This window comes from Brachyistius frenatus, unplaced genomic scaffold (assembly GCF_029030835.1).
Source record: "Brachyistius frenatus isolate BFR_SWC_R1_liver_20210118 unplaced genomic scaffold, ASM2903083v1 Contig_283, whole genome shotgun sequence".
NCBI lineage: Eukaryota > Metazoa > Chordata > Actinopteri > Embiotocidae > Brachyistius > Brachyistius frenatus.
This window is the reverse complement of record NW_027210882.1, coordinates 146,522-160,981: the sequence shown is the minus strand read 5'-3', so window position 1 is coordinate 160,981 and position 14,460 is coordinate 146,522. Positions and strand designations below refer to the sequence as shown.

The following is a 14,460-nucleotide window of genomic DNA, read 5'->3' as shown; positions in this document are numbered from 1 at the left end:
GATTACGACCTCTGCATCACGTGTTACAACACTAAGGGCCACGAGCACAAGATGGACAAGTTAGGCCTTGGCTTGGATGATGAGAGTAGCAACCAGGCGGCCGCCACCACTCAGAGCCCCGGAGACTCCCGCCGCCTCAGCATCCAGCGCTGCATCCAGTCCCTCGTCCATGCGTGTCAGTGCAGAAATGCAAACTGCTCTCTGCCGTCCTGTCAGAAGATGAAACGTGTCGTTCAGCACACAAAAGGCTGCAAGAGAAAAACCAACGGCGGCTGTCCCATCTGCAAGCAGCTCATCGCGTTGTGCTGCTACCATGCTAAGCATTGTCAGGAGAATAAGTGCCCAGTGCCGTTCTGCCTCAACATCAAGCACAAGCTTCGCCAGCAGCAGCTGCAACACAGGCTGCAGCAGGCTCAGATGCTGAGAAGGAGGATGGCCAGTATGCAGAGAGTGGGCCAGCCTGCTCCTGGAGGAGCACCTGGGGGTAATGGTCTTCCCTCTCCGGGAGCCAACAACGGAGCAACCGGTCCTGGTACTCCTACATCTGTTGGCACGCAGCCTCCTACCCCACAGACACCCACCCAGGGCAACATGCCTGCTCTTCCTCAGCAGCAGGGGGTCGGGATGGGGGGAATGGGAACTCCAGGCCAGCAGCAGCAGGTTCAGCAGCAAGGTGGTGCACTTCCCCCTCAACACCATCTCCATCAGTTTCAGCCAGTGGGTGGAGGGGGGATGATGAGTTCTCCTCAGCAGCAGATGGTGCCTCACATCCAGCAGCAGCCTCCCAATGTCCAGCAGCTCCAGCAGCAGCAACATCCGGGTGGTTTGCCTCCATACAACCCCAGACCGCCTGGAGCTTCTCCTCTCCACCAGTCCCTGGGAAAACCTGGTCTGGGTCCAGCCACCCCGCCCCAGCAGCAGCAACAACCCAATCAGGGCCAGGGCCCCATGCCGGGGCAAGGCCAGCAACAAGGGCCCCCCCTGGCTGCTGTAGAGACAGCCCTAAAAATCCAGCGCCTAGCAGAGAACCAGAGACAGATGGGACAGATGGCTCAGGTCCAAGCGCAGATACGTGGCTTGGGACAGGGCGGCATGATATCCCCACATGCTCACCACCAGAACAGCCAGGCCCAAATGGGAATGCCCCACATTGGGGCCCAGGGCATGCCCCCGCAGGCACAGGGAGTTGTTGGGAGGACTATGTTAGACCCACAGCAGCAAGGAATGCTAGCTGGGATGCAGCCAGTTGGCCCTCAGTCGCAGTTGCCACCTCAAGTTCAACAGCAGCTCCATCAGGTGCAGCAGGGAGGAGGTGGTCAGCTTCAGCCAACAAACCAGCAGTGGGGCCCTGGAGGACCAACCATGAACCCACAACAAAGGCCAGGCCTGATGAGTCACATGGCTCCACAGCAACAGCCAGCAGTTGCCCAACAACAGCAGCAAGCGCCTCAATCAGGAAACCGAGGGTTGATGCAGGTGATGGGTGTATCTGGAGTGGTGGCAGGGGCGGCTGCTTCATTAGCAAGTGTTGCTGGATCAGGAAACCTTCCCCAGGCAGCACTACAAGATCTCCTGCGAACGCTGCGCTCCCCGAGCTCACCGCTGCAGCAGCAGCAAGTCCTCAACATCCTTCGTTCCAACCCAACCCTCATGGCCGCTTTCATTCGTCAGAGAGCAGCCAGGTATCAAGGAAGTCAGGGTGGTCCCGGAGGAGCAGGAGGTCCTCCACAAGGAGGTCCTGGAGGTGTGAGGTTCCAAGGTGCTACTGGAGGGTTGCCTGGTGTAGGAGGGCCTGGAGCCAACCAGCTTGCTACTATGGATGGACAACAGCAGGTTAATGTGAACCAGGCAGGTCAGCCGGGGATGAATATAGCTCAGGGTGGAGCAGGGGGCGGGAATATGCCCACCATGGCTCAGCTTCAGCAGCTACAACAACAACAACAGCAGCAGCAGCAGCAACAACAACGCCCCATGTTGCCTGGGAATCTACAACAACAGCAAATGGCTGCATTGCAGCAGCAGCAGCAGCAGCAACAACAACAACAACAACAACAGGGAGTGATGCAAGCAGGGCAACAAGGCAGCATTACCAATATGACTCCACAGTTCAGAGAGTTGTTGATGAGAAGACACCTGCAGCAGCAGCAGCAGCAACAACAACAGCAACAACAGCAGCAGCAGCAGCAAATGGGAAACCATGGCCAGTTCCAGCAGCCTCAAGGACTCCAGCAGCAGCAGCCGGGCCAGCAAGGCTTCATGCAGCCTGGCCAGGGACAGCCAGGGATGCCCCCTTCCTCTCAGCCCCAGCCTGCCGGTGGAGGTGTAGGGGTTCCCCAGCAGCAACAGCAGGGAGGACCACAGGGTGGGCCTGGACAGCTAGGGCAGCAGCAAGGCTACTCTAACTCCATGTCACAAGTAGCTGCGGCGCTCCAGCAAAGGCTCCAGCATCATATGCAGATGCAGCAGCAGCAACAACAACAACAACAACAACAACAGCAGCAGCAAAATGCAATGGGTGGTCTTCAAGGACAAGGCGTCGGGCCTGGCGGAGGTGCTGGAGGACCCCCGCTCCAGCCTGGACAAGGTGGATCAGGTCCAGGGCAACAACCGCAAGGAGGAGGAGGAGGGCCTCCGCTGCCGCAGACGTCACAAGGCATGCTTCACCAGAACACCCACCAGAGGCTCCTGCAGCAGCAGCAGCACCTTGGAGGAGGCTCTCCAGCACAGCATAGCAGTCCCATGAGTCCCCAGCAGCAGATGGCCCAGTCTCCCCATCCTCACCTCCAGGGGCAGGGAGGACTCGGTCCAGCAGGATCGCTCAGCAGTCAGGTCAGGTCGCCTCAGCCCTCACCGAGGCCGCAGTCGCAGCCTCCGCACTCCAGCCCGTCCCCACGCATGCAGCCCTCTTCCCAATCGCAGCCCCAGCCCTCGCCTCATCGCATCTCCCCGCAGACCCAGACTGGGTCACCCCATCCGGGCCATCTGGGTCAACATCACCCCAGTATGGCACCGCCCCAACACCCACAGGCCCAGCAGCAAGCGTTGTCTCAGCAGCAGCAAGCAGGTAGTTCAGTGGATCCTAGTCAGTTCAGCTCAGACCAGAACTCCATTATGTCCCAACTGAGCGGGATGACGGGGCTGCACGGAGGGCAGGGAGGACAGTCGGACATGTTGGGTGGGAATAACAACAACAACAGCAGCAACAACAACCAGGAGCTGGGGACGAACATGAACCACAACCTTATGTAGCCTTGACTCCATACTGTCTTGTCAGTCTTGATGCTCTGATCTGTTGCCCCAAATGACAAACTGCCATGAAAGGAGAGCGAGACCGGACTACGGCTTTGGGGTTTTAGAAGTTTTTATTTTTTATTTAAATATTTTTGTGATGTATAAATATGAACTGAAGCTTCCTTCCTATGGGAGATGCAACATCAATCTTAGAAGTCAATAAATGAATAAATTAAAACAATGGTAAGTTATTGCTGTTAATATATATCTATATATTTTTGCCAATTGTGTACAAAAAGGTGGAAGGGCAGTGTTTCAGGTTGAAGATATTTCTTCCTTAAGTATATGACACAATATTTTTGGGGACTGAGAATTTTGCCTTTTTATGAATATTTTTAAGATTTTAAATGTGGCTAAAAATTAGTGAGTTGACCTGATGTACCTTTTTTATGGTTTTGTTTTCCTCCTCAAATACCCAGTCATGATTGTATCTATTTTGCAGAGAGTACGTTATTTTATTTCTATATTATTACTTTGTTCCCTCAAATGAATCGTAAAACAAGCATCAACATATCTTCCGTTACAGGAGTCGTCTTCTGGACAGTTTTTCACAGAAATGTACATTTTGTAAATTCACTGTAGTGACTGCAGCAATTCGCATATATAGAATTTATTTTCTTTGATTAGGTGGGTGGGAGGGTGTGTTTTTTGACAGCTATCTGAGCTTTGTTTTTTTTTGTCAGGGTTTATAGGTTTGAATTAAACCTTAACAGTGTTTCTGGGCAGCGGGTGACGCTGGCTGTGGATTTGGTCGTATTTTTCTGCAAACAATGGCCACATCTGCAGCACAGAGAGAAGTCCTTGCACCCACGGGCCACCTCTCCACCCCCGCCCTCCCCACCCCCTTCCGGTGAATGTGCACACTTTGCTTTCCCCACCCACCCTTCCCCACCACCTGACACAAAACAAGGAGGGATGAACTGTCTGATCGTCCAGCTGCGGGCGGGCGTCTTTTACCCGCGGCGAGCTGCCCGATGTTTAAAAGGTTGTGTACATATATATTACATCCGTGTTTCTGAACTGTGACACGGAGAAAAGACCGTTTCTTGTTTTAGGGCTGCGGACGTTTAAGAAAATCCTGCCTGTGTCCTTGATCCCATCAGCTTCCCCTTCGACACTTCTTCCCCCTTTTGTTCCTCATCATCATGACTGCCTCTCAGCCACATTGTTAGTACTGTACAAATTAAGAAATGGTGGACTTAGATACTGTTTGTTTTTTTTTTGTAATGAAAGTGAAAGATGTAAAAAAAAAAAAAAAAAGACAAAAAAAAAAAGTGTACATACTTTAAAACCTTACGAGCAGAGGAATTATTTTCTGCTGCTTGTTTTTCCCCCCTCGTTTGATTGGATATTTGCTGTATGTGTAAAACAAAAAAAAACTAAAAAACTACAGAAGTGCTCCTGAGCTAATGTACAGTATTGAGAATTTTTTTCTAAAATGTACAGTATGGGGTGTAGTAGGTCACAAGCACCAATGCGCCTTTTTCTGTGTATTTTTGACAAGGTTTTAAGGAGGAAGGGGGTTGTTGCAACAAGTCACACACCTGAACAATCTCAAAACTTAAGACGGGAAACCTGCACGAAGTAACAGAGCCGAAGCAGGGGGTTGGTTAGAGGTGTGATCTGAAAGAGTTAAAAAAAAAAAAATTTGGTTGTTTAGCTTTTTATGGAGAGGACTGAAGACACAATATTCACATGCTCACTATTTTTCTCGAAAGGTTGGGCTTGCTGGGTATGGGGAGGGAACGCATCAGAACCAGGTGGCAATATATCTTGAGACTTATTTTATAAGAAAAAAAAACAAGGAAAAACTGTCTTTTATATATAGATATATTATTTAATTTTATTTTTTGGAAATAAAACTTGAAGCTACAGGAATTATTAGATAAAAACATGTTTTGTTTTGTATTAAAGATGTTATGGTGAAGCAAAAAGACACTGCAGACAGTCATTCAGTTTGGACTGGGGAGGCCGTGGAGTATATTAGACCATCCTTTTTGAAGAAATGTTTCATGTACATGAATATAGTTGTAAACATACTGAATCACTGTACAAACTGATGGCAACTGAACAAATAGTTTTGTTTTTATCATTTCTTTTCCTAAAGAGAGACTGGAAAGAAGACTATTTAAATATTTGTTTAGTATTCAAATGGAATCTTTGACCACTTTTTTTTTTTTTGTTCCACTTGTTAACAATTTCGGTGCTTGCTGAGAGAAAGCAAAAATAACTGTTGCTCCATTTTCATTAGTTTCTTTTTTTTTAAGTTATTTTGGTGGTCTGATTGTTTTTTTGCCAATAAATTAATTGTACAATAAAGTATGTTTGTACCATTGGAAAAAATACTTGCGTTTCCTCTTTCATATTTTTGCGATTTTCCACAGAATAAATGTCAATTCAACAAATCTGAGCAGCACTGCGAGGAATTTCATGGTAACTGAAGATCAGGAAGTCTATTTTTTATTATTATTTGGCAAGTATGTCTCACTTTCCAATTTCTGAATGGGCCAGACCACCACTCACCAATATTAGATTATTGCTGCTGTATAAGGGAATTTTTCAGTTTAAAGGTGCCAAAATTTGCAGTATAAGAAAAATTAGCTTTGAGGCCATTTAAAAACCGTTTCTCCTTTACTTTGAGTTGATTTTTCACCAAATGCAAGTAAACCAGTGATCATTTGGTGATCGTCGGCTGACGCTCTGCCAGCTGCAGAGAAATGGAGTGTCAGTGTGAGAAGGACTCTGATGAAGCTGTTGCCGGAAGCAACACTTTTTTTTAATTAAATGTTTAATAAATAGTGCATTTCTTGGTTCATCCACAGATCATTACACACTCTGTAATATAAATTATCATCATTCCAGTGTGGCTATTTTTAATCACATCTGGAAAACAAGTGTCTGTAGAACAGAGCAATAATATCATGCAGTGTGAAATATATATATGGTGAAATGTTGAAAACCATAAAAGGTCTTTAGATCAGTCGGTTCTCTGTTATCCCAACTGCAGATTTTTAATGGAGGAACACTTTCTGTGATTCAGACTCCATGTAATGGTAAAATCAAATTTTCCCATCTGTGTGTTCAAACAGTACGGGTAAAAATGTTCACATTTAGATACTTTAAAAATGAAAAGTTGTTTTGGGTGGTTAAACTATAATTTTCTGGTGGTTTGTTGAATGACTGAAATGTGTCCAGTGAGGATCAAACTTATATCAGCAGAGTTTCTTACATTCAGCCAATCAGGAGCCAGCATTGGTAGAGCTTTTGTCAACACATTAATTGTGTTCAATTGATTTAATTAAGGATCTGACTGTATTAAATGTGAATAATTTTATATTCATTTTAGCCTGCAATGAGAAATAGTTCTCTATAAATCCCTTTAATATCTCAATCTGGTATCCTGACAGTGGTTTGATTTCCCTGCAGCTCTTCCAGCTCTGATCCGATGGCCGATTCGTCTCTTCTGCTCTTTAACTGGTGAGTTAATTTAAAGTTATCTGTTAAAGGTCAGAGGTCACGGTGTGCTCCCCCTTAAAGCCTGATTTGATGTGGTAGCACAGAAAAACGCTGTAATGATCTCAAGATCTCAAGAACACGAGTGTGTATTTCTGCTTCTGCCTCAGGTCTGTCCGCTCTGTGGAGCTGGGTGAGCCGCCTCGTCAGCACCCTCCGAGGTACAAAAAAATAATGTTTAAAACTTTAAAAAAAAAAGCTGATAGTGGAACTATTCAAAATGTAAACATCGGCTCAAGGCTATTTAAAATGAACAGTAGTAACTAGTAATGTAGCCCGAGGTTGCCGGGTGCTGACAGCCGGTGCTGTGTCACGGTCTGACTAAATAATAACAGGACTGGAAAAAAAAAAAAAAAAAAAAAGTTCTTCAGCATGCTGACTCTTCTTCCGGTGTTATTCAAACAAGCCCCGCCCACTAGAGATGACGCGCTGTCCCGCAGCGTGCTCGTTCACGTACGTGAACGCGCCAGGCAGCGACGAGCCCGGACTGGTGGGAAGGAAGCAGCACAGCGCGGTAAGTGACTGCACGCTGCAACTAGTATGTATTTAGTTTATAGTTTTACGTTTAGTCGGTATAGTTTGTGTGTCTGACTGGAAAGTTAAAGCGGTTATCTAAGCGGCCTCTAAATACCAACGAAACGAACCGTAACATGACGTCAGCTGTTTCAGCTCGTCATTACAAACTGAGCCTAAACTTCCTCCTGGTCCAGGTGGGCTTTTATGTTTGTGGCGGAGGATCAAGTTTGTTTGTGACTTCAGTAAAAACCCCGATGGAACCACAGCACATTGTTTAGATAATCAAAAGTCTAAAAAAAATTAATCAAATATTCGGGGAGCGAATTTAGTGTGAGAAGGAAGTGGACTTAAATCTGATTATTTCCAGACGGGGTTAGGTAAGTGCCGGAGCTAACTGTTAGCACCGTCTTGTGATTACGTCAACATCGAGTGTTTTCTATCAATGGCAGGTCCGTTTTGTTCTGCTCGTTGAAAACAAACGGTGTGTTAAATTAAACCCGACCAAAACATCCGGCTCGGTCTGTTTTCAGTTTCGGTTCTGTTCCGCTCGGGGCCTCGCTATGACTCAGCATGCTAACACGCTAGCCGGCGCTGCTAGCCGCAGGTCGCTGTGAATGAAGCGCTTTTTCCCGCACAAAAAAAAAAAAAAAAAAAAAAAGTGGATTATTTCCCTAAAATTAGGACTGAAAGCGGAAACGGAAACATTTAATGTGAAGTTAAAGAGGAGCTTCGGCTCAGAGAGACGCTGAAACACTGATGGTGTTACAGAGGCTTCATATGGCGAGTCAGCTGGAGAGGTTTACACACTTATGTCAGCAGATTCATAATTCAGTGTTGATTTGAAAGTTTTGATCAATTTATATTTTTGAAGTAGTATTTTAAGTGACATCAATTACCCCAGAGGAAGGAAAATAAAATAAAATAAAATACATGGTATTCATGCCAGAAGGTCTGTTTGTGTGTCTGGTATCAACAGTGCTGATACAGATAGTGACGTCCACCTGGTGTTTTTTGAGAAAAAAAGAAGTTTTAAATCAGTTACTATATAGCCTAACTTGTACGGTTCTGGGATGTGCAGAATTATTGTTTATCCTCATCTTATTGAAGGTAAATTCATTCAACTTTATTCAAAGAAAATGTTCAATTACTCAAATGTCCCTGCCGGTTTTTGTTTGGTGACTTGTTGCCTTGTTTCACTACAGCAGAGTTTGCAGGTCAGACAGTGTTGGTGATGCCACGATACAACCTGCAGCATTCAGCGTTAGTATTTGTATCTGTGATTCATGTCCTCTGTCACCAGGTTACAACACTGAGGGCCACGAACACCAGATGGAGAAATCAGATGAGAGTCCTGACCAGGCTGTCCCCCCCAGTCAGAGCCCACAAGACCAAGCTGCCCCCCCCACTCAGAGCCCACAAGACCAGGCTGCCCCCCCCACTCAGAGCCCACAAGACCAAGCTGCCCCCCCCACTCAGAGCCCACAAGACCAGGCTGCCCCCCAGGCTGCCCCCCCCACTCAGAGCCCCAGAGACTCCCGCCGTCTCAGCATCCAGCGCTGCATCCAGTCCCTCGTCCATGCGTGTCAGTGCAGAAATTCAAACTGCTCTCTGCCGTCCTGTCAGAAGATGAAACGTGTCGTTCAGCACACAAAAGGCTGCAAGAGAAAAACCAACGGCGGCTGTCCCGTCTGCAAGCAGCTCATCGCGTTGTGCTGCTACCACGCTCAGCATTGTCAGGAGAATAAGTGCCCAGTGCCGTTCTGCCTCAACATCAAGCACAAGCTTCGCCAGCAGCAGCTGCAACACAGGCCGCAGCAGGCTCAGATGCTGAGAAGGAGGGCGCCCATTATGCAGAGAGTGGGCCAGCCCGCTCCTGGAGGAGCACCTGGGGGTAATGGTCTGCCCTCTCCGGGAGCCAACAACGGAGCAACCGGTCCTGGTACTCCTACATCTGTTGGCACGCAGCCTCCTACCCCACAGACACCCACCCAGGGCAACATGCCTGCTCTTCCTCAGCAGCAGGGGGTCGGGATGGGGGGAATGGGAACTCCAGGCCAGCAGCAGCAGGTTCAGCAGCAAGGTGGTGCACTTCCCCCTCAACACCATCTCCATCAGTTTCAGCCAGTCGGTGGAGGGGGGATGATGAGTTCTCCTCAGCAGCAGATGGTGCCTCACATCCAGCAGCAGCCTCCCAATGTCCAGCAGCTCCAGCAGCAGCAACATCCGGGTGGTTTGCCTCCATACAACCCCAGACCGCCTGGAGCTTCTCCTCTCCACCAGTCCCTGGGAAAACCTGGTCTGGGTCCAGCCACCCCGCCCCAGCAGCAGCAACAACCCAATCAGGGCCAGGGGCCCATGCCGGGGCAAGGCCAGCAACAAGGCCAGCAACAAGGCCAGCAGCAAGGCCAGCAGCAAGGCCAGCAACAAGGCCAGCAGCAAGGCCAGCAGCAAGGCCAGCAACAAGGCCAGCAACAAGGCCAAGGGGTGGCAGGGGCGCCCGTTTCATTAGCAAGTGTTGCCGGATCAGGAAACATTCCCCAGGCAGCACTACAAGATCTCCTGTGAACGCTGCGCTCCCCGAGGTCACCGCTGCAGCAGCAGCAAGTCCTCAACATCCTTCGTTCCAACCCAACCCTCATGGCCGCTTTCATTCGTCATAGAGCAGCCAGGTATCGAGGAGGTCAGGGTGGTCCCGGAGGAGCAGGAGGTCCTCCACAAGGAGCTCAGATGCTGAGAAGGAGACTTGTTGGCAGAAAGGCCACACATAAAGGGTGAAGACATGGTGAAGATTTTCTCTCCCGTCCCGTCCCGTTCCCGTTCTTATTGTAGGAGGAGATCATCTTTAGGCCGTGCAGTAAATTTGATTTGATGCTCTCGCCATTCATTTATTAGATAACGCTTGTGTTGTAGTAGTCACAATGTTCTCCTGCAGTTTCTTTTTATTCCCCCCGTTGGGTCAGTACATTGGCAGCACCGAGAACACTGGTTCACTTCTTATGACATCAGTGTTGTGTGCCTTCACTTGTATATGGGTGACTGTGTCCGACTAAAAAAATGCTTCAATAAAAGACCAGAAAACAAGGGAGATTCCTGTTATTACAAACCCTGGAAGTCCTGATGTCCAGGGTGCTTTCACGTATCATTGTTAAGGTGCTTTTAGTCCTTAACCTCTTTTCTTTCTGTGAATTAATTATGTTATGAATTAATATATTACACTGCACAGTCCAAGAACAGGAAGAATATATCCTAAAGCAATATTTGTTTTTAAAAGCAGTCAGTACACTTATCAAAACAATAGTCACGATAATGATATTCATAATCACAGCAACAGATGTTTAACACAAGTGGTCAATAAATAGTCGATAATAAAATAAAATTATGATATTAATAAAAAAAAAGTTTGGTTTTGGGTTTTGAGTCAACAGAATATTTTGAATAAAAACAACAAATGAAAATGGCATTAATAAAAAGTAATGAGATGGTTGAATAATATTTTCTTCAGAGGCGATCAATGCAAAGGTTTGAAGGGTTCCTTCTCCAGACTGCATGTTTCAGCTCTATAGATGTTTGATAGGATTCAGATCAAGACTCGCAGAAATGTCTTTATTTATTTAGAAATGTGAAGAAAATTCAATACTTAATTAGAGTTAGATGTGTCCTGGTTTTATCAAAACTATCTAGAGATATACTGTATAAAGCCTAAAAAGCCTAAAAAAACATTTAAAAAAAAAACTTGTTTGTTTAAAACATTTCCGGTCGGTGACATCATTCTTCTTCTTTAAATCGCTCCTTTTGTTTTCACTTCACTATCTCAGCTGGTAAGTAACTCAACCAACGTGAACAAAGTACATGTATACTGTATAATGTAACAGCGGCCTATTGTCAATAGATCATAATAATAAATGTAACTTCACTAACTGACTGATTTCTGTTCACTCCCACATTATGGGATATTAACGGAACTAAACAGTCTGAAACACCGTCCGCTCGAACAGGCTGTAAAATTAAAACATGTTTCAATGTAAACAGACCCTGAATTGAGGATTTTGTTTGTTTAATCTGACAAACGTATCTTTGAAGAGTGTCTGAAACTCCGATTCTCTTCCGGTTTTTAGATGTCGTGTTGACGCATCAGCTGCCATCAGTTGGTTAACCGCAGTTAACTAAAACCAAAAGCCCCCAAAAGCAAGCGGAGTCTCATGAAAGTTATAAACGGTCTAAGAGTTTCATTTATTTTGTTTTATTATTTTTATTTTGTTTTATTTCACTTTATTAATCCCTGAGGGGAAATTTCTTCGCTACAGCAGGGGGGCTCTCAGGGGGGAGCTGCTGCAGCAGGCTGCCACTAGCGCGGCGCCAGGTAACCTGACCTGAGGTGCATGTTTTTGGATGATGGGAGGAAGCCGGAGAACCCGGAGAGAACCCACGCAAGCACAGGGAGAACATGCAAACTCCGCATCATTATCATTATCATTATCAGTAGAGGCCACACGTTTAGCCAGGACACACTAACCAAATATAGCTTATATATTAAACCCTTTACTGAAATGTGGAGAAAATTTAGGCTAATTCAGTAACAAAATATATAGAAACACATCAGTGACAAAAATAAATAGCAGAGAAATGTATAAATCCGTTTCACATAGGTTGTGTTTACAGATGATGTATGTAGATTTTATTTACTTGTTTAGTAACATGGACATATTCATACCACTATAGACTGAGCAGCACTGATGGAAAAAAAAGGATTTGTCTCTTCCTCTTGTTTGCATCGTGGCTCCGGAAAGTCTCTTTGTTTTCCGTCTTATTTGCAAGTGATTCTTTCCGCATCTAGTTGACGACTCCCTTATCTTGTGACCTACAACCAACTCTGTATTACCATACGAAAGCAGGTACAAAGGGAATGGGGGTGACTGTCACACTGTATGAAAGCTGCCCTAAGGAAGAGGACTGGGTTGGGAAGACGAGGACTGCTGGGGAAACCAGGCTGGGGAGAGCCCGGCTGGAAGGACTGCTGAGGAAGGACTGCTGAGGAAGGACTGCGAGAGGACTGCGGAGGAGAGGACCTGCTGGGGAAAAGAGCCCTGCTGTAGAGCCCTGCTGGGGGGATGGGGGAGCCCCGTTAGAGAACTCTGCTGGGGGGGAGCACTGCTGGACACCTCTCTTGAGGGTGCATGTAGTTGCTCCTTCTTGCGAGAATAAAATGTCCGATGTGTTTGATTCTGAACCAAGCCTCTCGAGTAATTTTTCCAACAAGCACCAAAGTCTGGACAATAACCACATCCATCCACAGATAAATAGGCACTAAGTGCATCACTTAAAGTGTCACATCACTGAGTGCTTCCTTTAATTGGCAGTGTATCATAGCTGAGGTGGACAAACACAAAACTGATGGACCAGAGCAGCTGAGCGGGAATAAACATGTGGTTTAGAAACTGTGGACACAATTGAGTTTTCCTTAACTAACAGAAATAAATAGGAAATATCAAGAGACATATCCATTTACAGAGTTCCTCAAAGGAGAACAATCATTTTCAGGAGTCAATATATTTTCTACTGTATATTGGCGAAGACAAATTGGTATTATTGGGCAGGACACAACCCGGATTAGTTCAAATGCATGTTCAAATAAAGTACCCCTTTAGAGTTTAATTTTCATTGCAATATATATATATATTTTTTTTTAAATCGATTGACCTTGTGTTTACATTCACAGACAGACGAAAATGAAAAGAGTGCATCAGTCAAGGCTCAGTTTTGAGAAGGATGCAGGACAAGATGAGGAGCATGAGGAATTTCCCCACTGTGGGATTAAAAAAGTTAATTTTATCTCTTAAAATAGAAAGAGAGAGGAAGATGGAGATGAGAGAAGAAGAGCAGGTACAGCCATCTGGGCCCACAGCAGGACGAGCATTATATCGCCTGATCACATTCAAACCATGTAGGCCTAATTAACACAGGGATATACGTTCTTTGGCCAGAATCACACTGGTCAAACCGCTTGTTTCTGAACTGGACGAACGCTGGTGGTCACAGACTTAGAAACAGGCTACAACTTAAACTCGTCGCAGGTGTAAACATCCAACTTAACTCACTCCAGGTCTGAAAATAAGAATAAGAATAATATACTTTAAAGTGCAATACCTCTGAGGACCACTAGGGGCTGACTCTGAAAACCTATTGCTCCAATAGACTTTCATTCAACTTCTCCCATGAAATACAAAAGTCAATAAAAAAAAAATTCCACAAGACATTATGGTGTCATTTGTTAAATTCACTCCTTCAGATCAGGACCAATACAGGTGGTACTTCTCAAAATATTCCTTTAATTAATTAGATATTAGGCCTCAAAGAGAGGTATGTCTGGAGGGGAGTCTGGTTTGATTGACATGCCTAGGATGCAGTCAGGTTTTCGGTATAAGTGGGCGGGCCCAGTGCCCTCAGTCTGATCCACCCCTCACTCCTCCACAGCTCGGCCAAATATGGTCACTTCTGGCTCCAAAAAACTAAAATGGCGGCAGCCGAATGCCAAACTTGAGGCTTCAAAACAGCAGATGACAAACCAATGGATGACGTCACTGATTGGTTAGAACAAGAATGGTTGACTATTCTATCAGGATACAAGTTCTTGATTGCACTCAAAGCTGAGCACTTTTTCAGAGCCCAGACTCCAGCTTAGAAGGACCCTCAGCTTTCAGAGTTAGATACCTTAAGTGGCTTTTCAGTAGTTGCTTGCTGCCAGCAGGAATTATGAAAAGTGCCACATAAACATATCTTTCAGATGGCTTCAGGTAAAATGGAGGAGCCATTAAAAAAAAAAACGGTCTGATCAACACCTCGAGAACATGTTTCCTCTGCCACAGGCGTGATGAAAGGCGGTCATGAGGACATCACACTATGAAACCACTTGGTACACAAGCTGCAAGTATTAAACAGGAAGTCAATGCTCAATCATGTTTTGCACAGCTCAATTAGATATACACTGCTTGATCCTGATTCTTGTTGTTGGTGCATCATCTTAATACGGGTGGTTTCAGAAATACATATAGTGTAAAAGTGCCTTTTATGTTCAAAACAAGCTTCTATTTGTCTGCTTGGACATGAAACTTTAGTTGGCTGACTCTCACACATGGCTGCTTG

General features: G+C 45.9%; 2 protein-coding genes across 5 annotated transcripts in view; both read left to right on the top strand.

Annotated features, from left to right (window-relative positions):
- Window positions 1–5,634, top strand: part of ep300a (E1A binding protein p300 a) — a 29,040-nt gene extending 23,406 nt beyond the window's left edge. For all 4 annotated transcript variants that reach the window (XM_069722206.1, XM_069722204.1, XM_069722205.1 and 1 more), the window contains exon 31: window positions 1–5,634. In XM_069722206.1, coding sequence (XP_069578307.1) covers window positions 1–3,249 — 3,249 coding nt within the window. In that variant the 3' untranslated portion in view covers window positions 3,250–5,634.
- An 842-nt stretch (window positions 5,635–6,476) lies between these two features.
- Window positions 6,477–10,401, top strand: LOC138634959 (histone acetyltransferase p300-like). The gene is made up of 6 exons (XM_069722226.1): window positions 6,477–6,546; window positions 6,718–6,768; window positions 6,915–6,965; window positions 7,211–7,318; window positions 8,621–8,745; window positions 8,824–10,401. Exons 1-6 carry the CDS (start codon window positions 6,477–6,479, stop codon window positions 9,883–9,885), a joined length of 1,467 nt encoding a protein of 488 aa, XP_069578327.1. The 3' UTR covers window positions 9,886–10,401.
- The last annotated feature ends 4,059 nt before the right edge of the window (window positions 10,402–14,460 follow it).

What these genes read in the sequence shown, in the direction of transcription:
- LOC138634959 (XM_069722226.1), top strand. Translation starts at nt 6,477, where the DNA reads ATGTGTCCAGTGAGGATCAAACTTATATCAGCAGAGTTTCTTACATTC. An exon ending in TCTCTTCTGCTCTTTAACTG is followed by an intron (nt 6,769 to 6,914) that starts GTGAGTTAATTT and finishes CTTCTGCCTCAG; the next exon opens with GTCTGTCCGCTCTGTGGAGC. An exon ending in CCTCGTCAGCACCCTCCGAG is followed by an intron (nt 6,966 to 7,210) that starts GTACAAAAAAAT and finishes TATTCAAACAAG; the next exon opens with CCCCGCCCACTAGAGATGAC.